Here is a 17,032-nt window from a genome sequence, read left to right on the forward strand (position 1 = left end):
TCTGATACTTTATCCATTTTGATGTCGTCATCCACATCCGTTTCTCAGAAGGATGATGATATTGGATATTAGAGTTGGATATCAGATTTTGATATCCAACATGGAATACCTAAGTTTCAATTTTTTGAAATGAATATGTGAGTTTCGATATCGACGGATGGCGACATCGGGTGGACGGTGGCAGATAGCTGCATGGCAGCATCGGCATCATCAGTGGCGGCAGTAGCACCGGGGCAAGGAGTCAACATTGTGAAAGAGGTCAACATTTCTTCATCATCGTCATCTTCTTCTTCTTCTTCGTGGCCTCTTTATTGTAATCCTCTTTTAATTCTCTTCCTCGTCTTCCTCCTCCTCGTCTTCTTCTTCTCCTTCTTCTTCTTCTTCTCCTTCTCCTTCTCCTTCTTCTTCTTCTTCTTCTTCTTCTTCTTCTTCTTCTTCCTCCTCCTCCTCTTCTTCTTCTTCCTCTTCTTCTTCTTCTCCTTCTTCTTCTTCCCTTCTTCTTCTCCTCCTCTTCGTCGTGGCCTCCTTCTTCTAGTCCCCTTCTAATTCTCTTATTTTCTCTTCTTCTTTTTCTCCTCCCTTCCTCTTCTTCTTCTTATTTTTCTCCTTCTTCTTCTTCTTCTTCTTCTCCTTCTTCCTCTTCCGCCTCCTCCTCTTCTTCTTCTTCTTCTTCTTCTTCTTCTTCTTCTTCTCCTCCTCCTCCTTCTTCCTCTTCCGCCTCCTCCTCTTCTTCTTCTTCTTCTTCTTCTTCCCTTATTCTCCTCCTCTTCCTCCTTCTCCTCTTCTTCTTCCTGGCCTCCTTCTTCTAGTCTTCTTCTAATTCTCTTATTTTCTCTTCTTCTTCTTTTTCTCCTTCTTCCTCTTCGTCCTCATCATCTTCTTCTTTTTCTCTTTCTTCTTCCTCTTCTTCCTCTTCTTCTTCTTCTTTTTCTCCTTCTCTTCCCCTTCTTCCTCTTCATCATCTTCTTCCTCTATGTGTCTTCTTCCCTTTGCCATCTCCGTCCTCCTTTTCCCTCTTTTTGTTCCCCCTCTTCTCCTTCTTTCCTATCATTTCCCTTCCTCCTATTAACCTCCTCCTCTTCTGCTTATTTATTTCTTCTCCATCCTCTTCGTTCATCTCCTTTCTCTTCCCTCTCATATCCTCCTCCTCCTCCTCCCCTCTTCTTCATCTAATTCTATTCTTCCATTTGCCATCTCCTTCCTCCTCCTTCCCTATTCTCATTCTTGTTTTATTATTTCGTGGTTTTTTATCTTCTACTTTGTGTTAGTCTTCTTATCATTCTTAGATTACTCTTGGAATTTGTTATGTGTTAGGCTGTATTCAAATTTTCAATATTTTCTTCTTTGTTTAGAGTTATTGGCATAACTTATCATAACCCGTTCATGTATTCTAGTTAAAAACACCTTCTGATAACCCACTTATGGCTCTCACAAGTATAGCCACATTTAGAAGTAATGCCCTGCCCCAAGACACCCATGGGATACGGACCCAAGATCATCAGGTACTAATGTCGTAACATCTCATGGTGCACAGAGTCATCCATGATCAAACAGCTCTGTCATCGTGGACTACTTCATACCTATTGGTGATGGGTACTATGCATGCTTACTATGTTGTGAGAAGAACCTTCATAGTAAGAAGAAAGCGATCAAGCAGCAACATGGCATGATCACTAATGTGTTTTGGAGACATTTCAAATCTTGTCATCCTTCATGTCATGCGGAGTAAAGGGCATTGTCGACAAGAAGCAGCCACTAATAACCCAGGCTATAGATGACCAACCACATGGAGGGGCGATCCGACGAGAACCTTTAAAGCGAAATACCCCTGAAGACACAAAGGATGTCATTGCGTGTTTCATTTGCTTAACAGATTCCCCTTGGAACATCATTCAGAATTTCACATTTAAAGAGTTGTGGCACTACGCAACACAGGTGGACTTAAACCCCAAGTGCGAAGGTGATGAAGCATTAGATGATCCAAATGCATGACCGCATGAAGGAAGGGTTGAAGAAGCTATGGGATAGAGTCGACCAATTATTAATTTGCGGGTGGTTGTGCTAGTTGGCATGCAATTTGCGTGTGGTGGCACCCCGATGGACCATACAATTTGTAGTGCACGAAAAATATAGTAATGTTCGCTATTGGAGGAATTTTTTAAGGTTGTTTGATGTGTTGAAAAATCTAAAGTCTAGGCTATAAACTTGAATATTTATGTAGATAAGATTATGGGAAACTTATAGTCAAACATTTAGGAGATCACACAAACCTTATTGTCACTTCCTCCGAGGGCCAGTTGGTTTTATTTCTCCAAGAATCTTGATCACCCTTGAACTCTCTCTCCTATGCCCTTTTAGAATAAGAATGGATTGAATAAATATGACGCACTAGGCCTCCAACAATAAGTTGAGAGCAGAAATCCATGATGAAATGCAAAGAGAGGGTAAACGAGATTAAGTAAAAATGCCTAGGCTCTCCGAGCCATCGGATTTAATTTCAAGAGTTTGGAGGGCAAGGATTACTTGATTTCTAGCCTAGATCCACCTTCCCTCCTTCCAATATTTGAAAACAGGCCTTTCAAATTCAAATTGTGGGTTAGTTCCACAATTATTGCCTTTAGTTGACATGATTATTAAAGAGATTTGAATGATCTTCTAGAGTGGGCTTCTTGTATATTAGGCATCTTTTTGGTATCTAGGAGATGGCTTGGATTTTTATTTTCCTTCCTTCTGTATCCTAAATTCACCATTTTTTTACATAAGTCCTGTATTTCAAATAAAATTCCAAGAAGATGTGAGAAAGCTCCTTAAATCTTAGGAGTCAAGTGGGGTTAGTCTAAAAAATAATAAAATATATAAACATAGAGCTTTGCAAAATAAATCATAAAATTATCACGATATCTTTAAAATATAATAAGGCAAGTGCAAATATAAAAATAAGTGGTAAAAAATAGTTACAAAAGTATATTTTTATTGATCTAATTTGATGTTATCACCTTCTTTATTATTTCCACTATTTTGGCTAGGGATTTAAATACATCATCTACCTTAAGTCAATATCCTATGGTAAAAATGCACCAAATTATAGCTTAATCGCACAATAACCTTCATGCGCTTGTTGCTGCATCTGAGTTAGGACGATTTGAAATCCCCTAATTAGACATTTGTAGGTCATGATCAGAACACACTGTTCATGTGTAAAATGTATTTGATGTCTTTGGCCTAAGGACCCCTTGTACAACTGTGATATCAATCAACCTAATTGTCACTAGGTATAGTATCATTCAGGGATTTATACAAATTAATTTAATGAACCATTTCCAAAGTGGACCAATTATTTATCTTTCATGCCTATACACTCATCTCCTGGGTACGAGATTAACCATACTCAACATACGAGTGGTATTATACAATGCTATTCCTTTTGGATATTTTGATTTACTTATCAAGTATCCTTTGAATAAGAATATTAGAATAAATGTTTAAAGAATAGTGATCTACATATTATGATATCATCATAATTTACTTAGTCGTGGAATGTATTCATGGACTTCAGTTATAAGCATTGCAATGCATTATGATGAACATATATTGTTTTAATGAATATTGAATGAGACATGAAGTGTACATAAATAAAAAACTATGCATGCCTTTGAAATGCAACTCAATTATTCATTCAATCATGGTTTACTTGAGCTTTGACACTATTTAACCTTGAACATGGGTAAATAATTATTTATTTTAATTTAGTTACATGATTAGTATGTAAGTTCCATTGAAGAATAAAAATTATTGTCCTTGGATTAAGTTTAATGAAGCATCCTGAGTCAGCATCTTCGCTTGGGAAAATATGTGGAAGGTGCAAGTCAGAGCTTCCAAAAAAGATACAAATCATGTAAATTGATAGATTCAGAATTTGATGCGAATGATATTAGTTTTAAATACTTTAGGATTAGCTCACCTCATCTACAATGTCTTTAAATTGTTGGATACTGAAATTAGACTACTAATATCACTCTTCCTTGCTTTATTTACTCCCTAACTTCCCATATATTATGCATCTTTACTTAATGGAATCGGAATAAAATTTGGAAGGCATCACAAACTATTCTTAATGTTTATCCAAACCCATCAATAACCACATATACAGAGCTAGTCCAGAGTTGGTTTATTTTATTACATTGAACATTTGATGAGTGACACCGACATTATCATTTACTTACCATGTTTCTAATTTGTTTTATTCATTAAAGCATACAATCATCACTACACTCGATACTGAAGGACATGAAATCCTTCAAATTGTTGCACGGTTTGGAAAATTCTAAAAGTCATTTATACTAGAAGATTTAAAAGACCTGAATTCATACATAATTCAAATTACTCAGAAACAAATGTTTCTGATGGGTTTATTCTGATGGAACATAATTCAAATTACTTCTTCACATGCCTGTTCACCATGGTAGTATGAGCCAGCCAGCAATCACAAAAGTGAATATCTCATCAAAGAATCATATAGATGGGTGGATATCTGGGCCGCACGAGGGGGAAAGGTGTATCATAAGGAAGTTATCTTCAAGAGAATGAAGACATTGCTAGATAGCATCGTACAACAGTTTGGTCTAGAGGGATATGAAAGGAGATGTGGGGACATGTCTGGGTCATGTGTGAATAATAAATTATAAAATTTATAAATTTAAAAAAATTAACTCAAAGAAGCACAAAAATGTTCAAAATCAATGATCTTTATATTGTTGGTTATTTGAGTTGAAGTGCATAGCGTGCATGCTAAAGTTTGAGGTGGGAGAGTGCAAATTAACCTCCCATGAGCTCATAATTACAGTACCAACTACAAGAACAAGGACATTTAAAAACACACTAAAAATAGAATATCAAACTTTTTTCTTCTCTCTTTTGACACACCAGAACAAATTTTAACTTCCTCCAAGGAAATATTTATAATAATTTACAAATCTCATTTAAGTTAAAGCATGTTCATTTGGAGTATTAAAACAAAATGGATGGAGTATTGGAGTTACCAGGCACTCCAGAAATTAGGGTAAAATAGTTATTCGTCAAAAACCCTTATATTAAAATAAATTTCATTTTCGATTTTACTTCGTGACTAGGATATAAAACCCTAGCAGCCCTTCCACTCTTAAACCCCTTACATCTCGCTTGGGTTTCATCTTCCTTGCAAGAAACCTCTCCTTCCTGCGCCGCCTCCGGGGGATCGCCCGGAAGATTGAATCTGAAACAGTACAAGGTCAGGATTATGTTCATGTAGTTGATGTAGCTTGATTCGCATCCATTTCAACCATTGAAATAATCTATGGGTTTCGTTTTTTCCGTGGGAAATGACGCGCCCATGTTTAGCTTTTAAACGAGTTTTCTGTTCTTGTTTAATATGAATGAGTTCGTATTTAAATAGTTGTGGAAAAATGTTTTCATGGCTGTCATTTGTTGTGCAGGTTTTCGAAGTTGAGTCTCAATGTTGGTTCTTTTCGAGACCCCTGCTGGGTTCGCCCTGTTCAAAGTTTTGGACGAGGCAAAGCTTTCCAAAGTCGATGTGGGTATAGTTGTTGGCTTAGCGTTTTTATTTTATTTTTGTCAACCTTGATGTTTTGTCCCTCATAATGATTGATAAATTTTTGTTTTAAAGGATTTGTGGAAGGAGTTCACCACTTCGGATTCTGCGAGACAGGTATTCTTTCGAATTATGTGATGATTGTTATCTTCCTTGTATGTATTTTGCTGAAATATTTTGTGTTTTTGTCTCAGCTGGTGAAGCTCAAAGCCTTCAACAAATTCGAGAATACGTCGGAAGCTTTGTCGGCTGCGACTCTGCTCATTGACAGCAAGCCCAGCAAGAGTCTGCGAAAGTTCTTGCGCACTCACTGCGATGGTGAAACTTTAGCAGTGGCTGATTCTAAGCTCGGAAATGCGATTAAAGAGAAACTGGTAATGATTTCTCCTAAACTTCATATTTTGTAGGGAAATGCGGATTCAATTCATCATTGACACGATCATTCTTCCCATTTTTTTTGCAGAAAATTGATTGTCTCCACAATAATGCTGTCATGGAATTGATGAGAGGGCTGCGAAATCAATTGACAGAGCTCGTATCAGGCTTGGCTGTCCAGGATTTGGGGCCGATGAGCTTAGGTCTATCTCACAGTCTCTCTCGATACAAACTCAAGTTCAGCCCAGACAAGGTGATTTGCTCATTTATTCTTCTCTATTATACGGTAGATTGTTTAGTAAAATTGTCAGATAAGTTGGTGAGAATTTTGAATTAAGGAACTCACTAGGGAGCATGGATCGTCTTTTTATTGGTCGATGAATGTTTTCTTCAGAAAGTGAAAGAAAGTAGAAACAAAGATTCAAGTTTTGTCTTTCATTTTTATTTGTTCAACTCCTTGCTTCATTACTCAGTCGTAAAGGTTACTTTAACTTTACAAATAATCATTTAAGGTTTGTTATTTGAATCAGGTGGATACAATGATTATTCAAGCGATTGGGTTATTAGATGATTTGGACAAGGAGCTTAATACCTACGCCATGAGAGTTCGCGAGTGGTATGGCTGGCATTTTCCCGAGCTTGCAAAAATCATTCAAGACAACATTCTGTACTCAAAAACAATCAAACTGATGGGGAACCGTGTTAATGCTGCGAATCTTGATTTCTCTGAGGTGGGTCTTTCTTTTCTATTTATTCTGAAAAGCTTGAGAGAATTCTCTAGTTCCTCGCATGTTATAATTAAGGTTTGCCTCTCTCAACGATGTTGATGAGAAGATGATGGTCATCATCGTCCTCGCCATTTTTTCGAGCCATTATGATGATGACAAGGACGCGAATCAAGCTACTTGGATGATGATGATGATGAAAACTTCATCATCATTGTCACACATTGGTCTATGACGAGAATGACTATGTTTGAAAGATGAATTCAGTCATTGGTCTACCGCCACCCATCTCGCTTGTCTGCCGATGACTGTGAACGGCCTTTTCGCGGTTCAGACTGCTATGCTTCTCGCTATCTGTGAGGACGATGCGAGGATGTCCTCTTCATTTGTCTTTGTGTGGATGATGATCACCCTGCCAAAGTTTTCATTGGCTGACACTTTTTTTGGATGATGACGACGAGTATGATGAGTTAATTATGGGATGGCAAGCCCTTATTTTTATTTTTCTTGGCGTGGGCAGATTCTTCCGGAGGAGACAGAAGCTGAGCTGAAGGAGGCTGCAGGCATATCGATGGGTACTGAAGTTAGTGACTTGGACCTAGAAAACATAAAGGCACTTTGTGATCAAGTGCTGGCCCTTTCGGAATACAGAGCCCAGCTCTTTGATTACTTGAGAAGTAGGATGAACACTATTGCGCCAAATCTTACTGCCCTTGTTGGTGAGCTTGTTGGAGCTCGGCTTATTGCTCACGGTGGCAGCTTGTTGAATCTAGCAAAGCAACCTGGAAGCACCGTGCAGATTCTTGGGGCGGAGAAGGTAAATTTTTTGTGACACTTTTATCACGAAGTATTATTGAATTTCTTATAAATAAATAATCATTGAAACTTTTATATTTCGTGTTGATCTCGAAACTTTGGGTCTGCTGTGATCAATGGTTAGCTGAATTTTGGTTCGTAAAAATCCAGGGTTGACTCTAGATCTTGTGGGGATTTCCAGATTTTTTGACCGGAAAGTATGTTTAAAATTATGTCAGAATCCGTGTATAAATTTAGCTTTTCTTTTGATTTGCAATATCTGTTGTCCGAGATGGAAATGCGATAGTGGTTTTTTCTCTCTATCTTAATAACATTTAAGCGTCTTGTTTCTTTCTATTTCGCTGATGTTTATTTCCAAAAGTGTTTAGAATTCCACAACATAAGTTTAAAATTTATAAATAAAACCTCCAATATTTGAGTTGCCTCATCATTTCTACGTACAAAGTATTGTAATGCCGTTATAAAAAACTTCGAATTTTCTACAATAAAACCTTGAATGTTCGGGTAATCACGTGATTTATATTTTATAGAGTGCTTCTAATTCCCATTAAATTATGAAATTCCTTAAAAAACATTCGTTGGTTTCGTAACCCCATAACTTTTCTACTCTCCAATGTGTCTAATCCTTGCAGATAATCTTTGGAAACTCGATAATAAACTTCCAATATTATAATAAAACTGTTAACCATCTCGAGTATCTAATTTTTTGTTATTGGTCATTACTAGGCTCTATTCAGAGCGCTGAAGACGAAACAGGCCACCCCCAAATATGGCCTTATCTACCACGCATCCCTCATCGGGCAGGCTGCCCCAAAGCTCAAGGGCAAGATCTCACGTTCGTTGGCTGCCAAAGCGGCGCTTGCCATCCGGTACGACGCCCTCGGTGAAGGCGAAGACAACTCCATGGGACTTGAGAACCGTGCAAAGGTACTACGATAAAAACAAAACACTATTTTTCCTTCACTCCAGATTTATAATAATTTCCTTAATGTATCCAGCTCGAAGCTCGGTTGCGAGTCCTCGAGGGCCGTGAGCTGGGCCGGGCCGCCGGGTCTGCCAAGGGCAAGCCCAAGATCGAGTTCTACGACAAGGACAGGAAGAAGGGAGCTGAAGCTCTCATCACCCCTGCCAAGGTCCTTAACCTCTCTTATTTTGCAAAAATTAATTCAATAGCAGTCTATATCATGAAACTTTATGGAATATGAGTGCAGGCATACAACCCGGCTTCGGATCTGGTAATGGGTAATGGAGGGGCCGAAACAGGCACGAAGAAGAGGAAGCACGAGGAAACGGAGTCAGTCCAAGTACAGGAACAGGGTACAGACGAGGCCAAGAAGGAGAAGAAGAGGAAGAAGCAGAAGAAAGATGAAGAATCTGAGGAAAAAAAGGATGAGTTAGTGAAGGAAGAGGCAAAGAAGGAAAAGAAGAAGAAGAAGAAGGAAAAGGAAGAAGAAGTTGATGCCAAGAAGGAGAAGAAGAAGAAGGAAAAGGAGGAGGAAGAAGAAGCTGGTGGCAAGAAGGAGAAGAAGAAGAAGAAAAAGGATAAGGGAAGGGAAGAGTAGTAGTGGGGTTGATTTTGTATGTATTTTTAGGATTTCGCTCCCCAGTTTTGGGTCTTTCTCTGAAGATCTCATGGGGAAGCGCAATTCTCTTGGGATTTTATTTTCTTACTCTTTTCTAGTCAACTAAAATTACTATCTATTTGTCAGTCTTATATGGCAGTTGGAGATTATAAAACCAATGGGAATTCCAGAAATGCAGGATAAAAAGTCTACTATCGCTCACATTAAATGCCAACTTTTAAGTCTAAAATGGATGGATGGTTTTGACCTATTACAAATTTTTACTTCTGCAGTCAGAATAGTTTGCACTTAAAAGATATTTATGACTCTGTTTTCTAAACGAGTACTGTTTTTTTTATGAATAGTAATTCAATCGTCTTTTCCCAGTATTGTCTGGATGAGCTAACCAAGAATTGTCAACTATTTTGTCATGTCACAAATATTGCCATTAAGTAACCTTTCTTGACAATTCATAGACATTTTTTTGTCATAACATGGTTTATCTCTTTCTCTCTCTTAATGAAGTATGCGACTGTGTAGTAAGCAAATGTTTAGAAAATTATTGAAGAATGATGCCTAGAACCTTCAGTTCCCCATTCTTGGTTTCTGGGCCACATCCTTCCTTGAAGATCTTGATCTTAACATAAAGGAAATGTAAATATTAGATGTGAGGAACAAATAAAATAGGTTGTGCCAGTTGTTTAATAATTTAATGAAATGTAAATATTAGATGTGAGGAACAAATAAAATAGGTTGTGCCAGTTGTTTAATAATTTAATGGACACAAATAACATGAAAAGATAAAGGCATTCTGCATGTGGTTAACTCAAATATAGACTGGAGAGAACAATGCCATTTTCACTGAATTTTTCAGAAAATGTCAGTTTTCTTAAAATGCTTGTCAGAGGTCAGAGCATAAATTATTCACAAACTCATAAAAGGTAATCTGACATGCAATTGAAAGTTTTTTTGCGCATAAATTGTTTATTAATTTCAGCCGAGATGATATGTTGAACACTTCCCCACATCATGAGTTGGAGAATGCTTGAATGCCCTATGCTGAATGGATGATGAATGGGTGACATGATAAAGGTGTGTAGGAAAATGTTACTTTCAAAGCTAGTGATGATTCCAAAACATTTATCTCACGAATTGGCCTAAATTATGATTTGGTAAAACAGTTACTTCTTATAGATATAATTATCAATTATGTATGAAAATTAATTAATTAGCATATATTTATATGTTGAGGCAAACATATATTAGATTGCATTTTGAATAATCCCATTTCATAAAAGTATGACCAGTACTTGGGAATTCATTAATATAAAATACGTTGACATATATATAGATAAATTAATCTGATCGTGTTCAATTTTAATTATTATTCTTAAAGGAAAAGCATAAATAATTGAAATAAAGCACCCTTTCTATTCAATACTGCTATTATTGGTAAAAGGTAATTAATATTATGTTTACAAAAGATATAAATCCTGATATTATTAGTTTAAAATTAACCAACTTGAGTTAACTAATAATACTACTAGTTTTACCTTGTTAATTGCATCAATACGGCATATGATTTTTTTTTAAATTCTAGGACCAAAAATTCAACTTACCATTAGTTAAAATAGCATTTTTGACAACTAGTTAAGAAGTGCTGAGTTAACTTCATTTGAAATAGGATTTTACATTATTTGAGTCATAAAGGACAAATATTTGAGTTAGTTTCTATGATACGGCCTCTATATATTATCAATGAAATAGTTGTTATCTTAACTATTTGTATGCCATCATTGAGTACCGACTGTTTGCTAAGTTCATTGAACTCATGATATAGCTCATAGTACATTTTTTATTTCGACAGATTTCTAGTGTATATACAACACCCCTTGTATATTAAATATAGACAAATAAATATTGTCTTAACTCACATTAATATAGAAAATAATATCCATTGTTTGAGTAAAATTTTATTTTCATACTGTAAATATAATTAAATATTTATTACCCTCATTTAACTCATAACACGATTACAGTTTTAATTACAACAATATTTAGTTCAATATTTTTGATGTACACCACTTTACACAATTATAACTATAGTTGACAATATTTTACTTGCATTCCAACAAATAAATAATGTGCATGAGTTTAACTATTTTTCACTTAAACCAATTTATCTAAGTCATGAATATTTAACATAAATTATTAAATATTATGAAGCGGCCAGATGGCTGACTGGGTCAGCTAACCCAATCTGATCTGCCAAACCAGCTGACCAGGTGACTAACTAAGCTTATTGAGTTGACAAGGTCAGATAACGAGACTCGACCTGTCAATACAACCCACCTGACCCCGGCTCGGCCCGACCAGACCAGCCAAGTCCACCTGACTTCTGGCCCACCCTGTTGGTCAGGCCGGGTCGACCCATTGCCGACCCGACCGGACTGCAGAATCCTAGAAGAGATTCAGACATTGCAGGTCATATAATTATAATGCATTTCAAATTAAGGACATTAAAATCAAAATTAGGACATTACATTTCAAAAAATGGAGGTGAGATTGAACCAGCACAGAACTCTTAAGTAATGGAACTAACGTTACAAGGCTCCGCTAATCTGTGTTAACGCCGAGGAAGAAGGGGAAGCTCTTGTATTTGGGCTCCCACCCAATCTCTTCACGGGTTTTGGAATTATCCAATTTCTTCCCCAGTGGCCCATCTGTGCCTATCAAGAGAGAAAGAGAGAGAGAGTTCAGGAGAGAGAAACCCACTCGGTAGGATTGATAAAAGAGAATGTGAGAGAGAGAACAGAGCTGATAATTACCTGTAAATTTATCAAAGGTCTTGTCAAACTTGCGACTTTTGTTTACGTAATCCATTATTTCCTGCCTGATGGTTAAAGTGACCATTGTTATGGGGAGAACGAGAGGAAGACATGCAGAAACAGGACAATGATAGAGGGAGACAGAAAATGGAGAGACAACGAGAGTAAATAAGAGAGAAAAAATATAGATAGAGAGATAAAGTGAGACATATATACGGGAGAGAGATAGAGATACAGCGAGAGAGAGGGAGAGAGACATGCATCGAGAGAGATATAAAATGAGGAAGAGGGATAGAAAGAGAGTGTGATAGAGAAAGAGAGCAAACCTAGAGAGCGGATGGTTGTCACAGCCCATGAAGATTCGACTCCTGAGATTTTTCTTCAAGATGGCAACTGACAACGACGCAGCATCCTGGGTTTTGACCCGGATAATTAAACATCACTATAATTGTATAGAAGACAATGAAAACAAGAGAGATAGATAAATAAACTCAACCTCGTAATGGATGAGATTGACAAGATGATCCGGCCGGTTTTCATCACTTCCCTTTGACAGCCAATATGTATGAGCCCCTCTGTCAAACTTGTAAAACAAATTAAGGAAATAACAGGAAAATGGAAAAAAGGAACTATCAGCATATTGGCTTAAGAATCACGATCAATGGATATATAAAGCCCGGCGAGGCGCAGTACGCAGCCTCCAGCTTCTAGCACAGCACCCTCTGCATTAAGGAGGACGTCAGTTCGACGGCTTCTTCCCAATGGAATTGCTGGAGAATCCTGCAAAAGCCAAGGCTGATGTCAGCAAGGAATCCATCTGTATTCAATGAATTTTAGAGGTGTTGACCAAGATTAAGTGCCTCGTCACAGGGCCTATTCTCTCCACAATCGTATATGGCTGAGCTCGATGTGAACAGAAATGAGCCTTCTCCACTCCAACATGCCGCTGCCGATCTGATTAGAAAAAAAAGTGGAAATCACGCATAAAAAAGATCTCCTGAGTGGGTTCAAGAACAGTACCTGATGTCGGCAATATAATCAGCGCTTCTAGAAGGGGGAGCACAGAAGATCACGTTCGGAAATTTTTCGACGTTGGAGCCGCTGGATATTGGGTGGATTCCGAGTTGCCTAAGATCATCGTGATGATCAGTGGTCAGTGTCTGGCCTGCGACTTGGCTGCCAGGGTAGTCCTGATACAAGGGCATCGCGAAAATGGAATTATATTCTTGTCTTAAGATAGAAAAATAATGAAATGTCTTGAGATTCAAGCGCCTACCACTGCGCTAAAAACCACAGCGGATAGCAAGGATGCTAGCATTCAACATTTGTGACATAAAATGAAATGAAAGCGCCAACGTGGAAGGCCAGAAATGTAGTATTAACTAGTCTGCATAAATTGGTGAATGAATTTGTCCAATCTAAAGGATGAAAACAATGCCCGAGATCAAATATGATGAATGAGAATTCAAGGAAAAACAGACGTTATTTTTCAAACAATGGAAGCAAGGAGAAATGCAGTTAAGGGGTCGTTTCTAGTTTGTAGTGGATAGTTCTTCAAAGCAAGAAAAAACTCTGTCGATCTCCCTCCTTAAATACACATTTATCAGCAGAACGTAAGACACTATTCTGACTAAACTATCTTCTTGGGATAAAATAAAATTTAATCTAAAGAGAAAATTAGATCGATACCTTTTTCCACAAGTCTGCAATAATGCGGCCAAGCACACCAGGTCCAACTATCAGCAAGTCACTTATTCCGACAGAGGATTGGATAAGCGTCGTTTCTCCATCAGCAGATGTATCTGCAAGAACCAAAGGAGACAATCAAAAAATTGTGTGAGCAGAGGAAAAAAACCTTTATATAAGACTCCCGGAAACAAGAAAAATACTTTTCCAAAATATAAAAGACATAAGATTTGAAGTATTGAAAAGAGTTTGCGACATAAAATGATGAAAACAGCGGTTAAACTGAGAAATGAAGAGATATTCTACAAAAAAAGACAGCATAGAAATCACGAAACTTAAAATACGTTGTATACAACATAAAATGTAACGACAAGGCTTAGCACATCATGCCTTTTGAAAAGGATTCACCCATTTATAGATCTTACTGTCGGCTGTTATAAGCAACAAAACAAATCGCCAACATTTATGTCGCTTGATGTTTTGAAGAAACTGTCAACTTTAGAGCCGAGATGAACACGACTATAGAAGGAACTAAGGGAGGGATGGAGAGGAACCTAAAATTATCTCGTTCACTTCCTTTAGGATTGTAATCGGAAATATAAATAAGATATAACAGTCGATTGTGTGGTTCATTGGGTAACCTGTAACCACTAAACCATTGATATTGGAACAATAATTTCGACCATGAATTGGCGTTGAAGATTAGAATTTATGAGATGGAAGAGGCTTTTAAACGCCATATGGATGAACTAAATTGAAGAATATAACCAATCAAGAAACTCCAAAACAAACAACAGTGGTCCATCCACGGATCACCAGTAAAGACCAAACGTCCGATTGACCTGAGGGCCTGTATTTCTTATTAAGAGAATTAACAAGGAATCCCTCTTCTAAATCTGAATGTGCAAGTCCTCAGGAGAAACTCGTTTCTTGCTAATGAGCTAAACCTCGGCTAAACCTTGGAAATCTTACTGCCTCAATGCCTTTTAAATCATCCTAGCCATTATCCTACTGAACTAATTTTACTAAATAGAACACCAATTCCGCCAAAAGGTAAGGTGTTACTCCTAAAAACACGCACAATTCTCAAGTCTCTAGGATAGTAGCATGAGCAACAGTTATTCGCTATGTGCCCAAGACAATAGATTCATTTAGTTCTTGCCAATAAACTGAAAGCCAGGTGCAAAATCCCCTAAACCCGCAACCAGTTTCGAGCTTTAGAATAAAAAAACCTCCCAGCAATGGGGTTTTCTTTCATCGACCCAACATTCAACGGCAGCAGAAAATAAAGTCAAAATTAAAATCATCTTCAAACAAAACAATTTCTCACATGCAGCGGCGGCAGAAAATGAAGACGAAATGCGAAGGGGCTGTCGACAACTAAAGTCACATGAACCGTAGTCAGAAGAAGACTTCATGGGCAATCGCCACCTCGCCGAGGAAGGGTAGGGAGCTGATCTTGGAACGGAGGTCGTAATCGGGCGGAAACCGCTGATGTTGACCGCCTGCATCGTGGGGAAGAGATTAGATTGCAGTAGGGTATGGAACCCAGTACATATGCACAAAAAGATAAAATCTTTCTGGGAAAAAATCATCTTATTTTCATCAAGATCTTCCCCTTTTCCTATTTTTAAATTCATCTCTCTTTACTAGGATAAGTTTTGGTGCAAGCGATTGGATTTTACAAAGAGTATGAAAATTTTGTTTCCTGAATAATTAGAAGCATGGGAGTCATACTAACATGCAATGGTTGTAAATGATTATTGATAGCATCAAATTATATCAATAAATTTATATTTTAATATATTTTTACCATATATTTTTAGATTTGCACTTGCATTATTCACCATTTAAATATAAAATGAGAAATTTCTGATTTATTTTCCTATGCTCTATTTTTATATATATTATTGATTTTTGAGACTGACCCCACTTGATTCCATAGAGTTAAGTGAATTTCTCACATCTTCTTGGAATTTTATTTGAAAAACTTAGAGCTGGAGGACGGATGACGCTCTGCCCCCCCCCCCTCCCCCCTTCTAAGCTCTGCCCACCTCCCCTTCCTCTCCCCCCCGCTATCTCGCCGCCGCTGCCCAACCCCCTCGCCCACCCGCGCTCGTCGCCGCCCCCCCTCCCAACGCTCGCTGCTGGCCCTCCCCCTTGCTCTCGGCTATGCCCAAGGTGTTGGGCAGCATATTCTGTGCTGAAAATAGTATCCATTCAGTTTGTAGGAAGGTGTATCATGCTGAAAGTTCTTCAGATCGCACTTCAGATTGCACTTCATTAAGTTCTTCAGATTGTGCAAGGTACAACTGAATAAAGGCTTCGTTACAGATTTCAGCATGCTCCAGATGACTCCCACCATGGAAACCCAAATGCTTATTGTAAGTCATTTGCTGTGAATTAGGAAGTAGTGAAATTTTTTATGGTAACTATTTTGACAATGTATTTTGACAGCAAATATTTTCGACACCATATAATCACAGCAAACATTTCAACAATGTATATTTAAAATGACACAACAGAATTAGAAAGTAGTGAAATCTTTTTCTTCAACAATTGCTTACAAGAAGCAGAAGAGATCCGCAAGCCCAAGAAGAGGTAGATAGCTGAGAGATAGAGAGAGGGCGAGAGGCGACGACTGCACAGGGGAGAAGAAGGGACAGACGGAGAGATGGAGAGGGGTGAGATACAGAGAACGGCGCGAGGGGCGAGAGGCGACATAAAGCAGTGGAAGAGGGGGAGAGCGGAGACATACGAAGGGGTGGGAGGGAGAACGATGACGATGACGGTGACTTTTGACCCTTGCCGGAGCAACGATGGTGACTACAACACCGAACAGAATAATTCCGTAGGGGCTCACTCGTAACGAACGGGCTCGGCTCGTACCTAGGAAATCACTCGTGACGTAGTTTTCTTGATAATTTCTCTCACCTAATCTAACCCGAGTGCGATGGAGTGCAGTCGAAAATATACTAGAAGACGTAATTAAATTGATGAGCAAGGGAAACGACATACCTCGTCGGTGGCGGTGTTCTTCGTCGATGTCTTCGTTGATGCACGGGACGGTATGAGCTCGTAGGCGGAGGCGTGCCATTGACAGACACAGCTTGGCTCAACTGGCAGCGGGATCGCGGCGCAACAGCGTGTAGTTGGAGATCGAAGGCGATGAAGAAAGAAGAGTGGCGGAGGCAACGCAGCTCGAACAAGTGATCGGGCTCGGCGGATACGACCGCAAGGAGGGGGAAATCGGCGCATGCAGAACGTGGTGCCAGGACTCTTAAATGCGTTTGCATAGTGGCAGGTGCAGTATCACCAGCGTCATAGGGCGCAGGTGGTGTCGGTGGCTCAGCAGCAAAGACAAAGGCTGGGAACATATCAGATGCATACTCAGGGTGCTACCTTGCATCGCATGGTCAGAGTCCAAGGGTGTAGGGGTGTCGCGAGTTCCGT

General features: G+C 38.5%; 2 protein-coding genes across 2 annotated transcripts; one reads left to right on the forward strand and one right to left on the reverse strand.

The window, feature by feature from the left end:
- Positions 1-5,116: 5,116 nt before the first annotated feature.
- LOC144706476 (putative nucleolar protein 5-2) lies at positions 5,117-9,204 on the forward strand. Its single transcript, XM_078579448.1, has 10 exons — positions 5,117-5,266; positions 5,472-5,569; positions 5,663-5,704; positions 5,782-5,961; positions 6,051-6,215; positions 6,493-6,693; positions 7,208-7,504; positions 8,230-8,430; positions 8,502-8,636; positions 8,715-9,204. Exons 2-10 carry the CDS (start codon positions 5,492-5,494, stop codon positions 9,063-9,065), a joined length of 1,650 nt encoding a protein of 549 aa, XP_078435574.1. The 5' UTR covers positions 5,117-5,266; positions 5,472-5,491; the 3' UTR covers positions 9,066-9,204.
- A 2,346-nt stretch (positions 9,205-11,550) lies between these two features.
- Positions 11,551-15,121, reverse strand: EMB2799 (NAD(P)-binding Rossmann-fold superfamily protein). The gene is made up of 9 exons (XM_078580069.1): positions 14,910-15,121; positions 13,583-13,695; positions 12,914-13,083; positions 12,754-12,847; positions 12,562-12,673; positions 12,390-12,478; positions 12,220-12,305; positions 11,894-11,958; positions 11,551-11,794 (listed from the first exon to the last, which is right to left on the reverse strand). Exons 1-9 carry the CDS (start codon positions 15,088-15,090, stop codon positions 11,682-11,684), a joined length of 1,023 nt encoding a protein of 340 aa, XP_078436195.1. The 5' UTR covers positions 15,091-15,121; the 3' UTR covers positions 11,551-11,681.
- Positions 15,122-17,032: the final 1,911 nt, after the last annotated feature.

This window comes from Wolffia australiana, chromosome 8, assembly GCF_029677425.1.
Source record: "Wolffia australiana isolate 7733 chromosome 8, ASM2967742v1".
NCBI classification, from domain to species: Eukaryota; Viridiplantae; Streptophyta; class Magnoliopsida; order Alismatales; family Araceae; genus Wolffia; species Wolffia australiana.

Bases quoted from the DNA above. Each gene is read 5' to 3' on its own strand.
- LOC144706476 (XM_078579448.1), top strand. From the start codon at position 5,492: ATGTTGGTTCTTTTCGAGACCCCTGCTGGGTTCGCCCTGTTCAAAGTT. The intron at 5,570-5,662 runs GTGGGTATAGTT...TTTGTTTTAAAG, and splicing joins CAAAGCTTTCCAAAGTCGAT to GATTTGTGGAAGGAGTTCAC. The intron at 7,505-8,229 runs GTAAATTTTTTG...GGTCATTACTAG, and splicing joins AGATTCTTGGGGCGGAGAAG to GCTCTATTCAGAGCGCTGAA.
- EMB2799 (XM_078580069.1), bottom strand. From the start codon at position 15,090: ATGCAGGCGGTCAACATCAGCGGTTTCCGCCCGATTACGACCTCCGTT. The intron at 12,848-12,913 runs GTACTGTTCTTG...TTTTCTAATCAG, and splicing joins GATTATATTGCCGACATCAG to ATCGGCAGCGGCATGTTGGA. The intron at 12,479-12,561 runs TATCCATTGATC...ATTTGTTTTACA, and splicing joins GCGCCTCGCCGGGCTTTATA to AGTTTGACAGAGGGGCTCAT.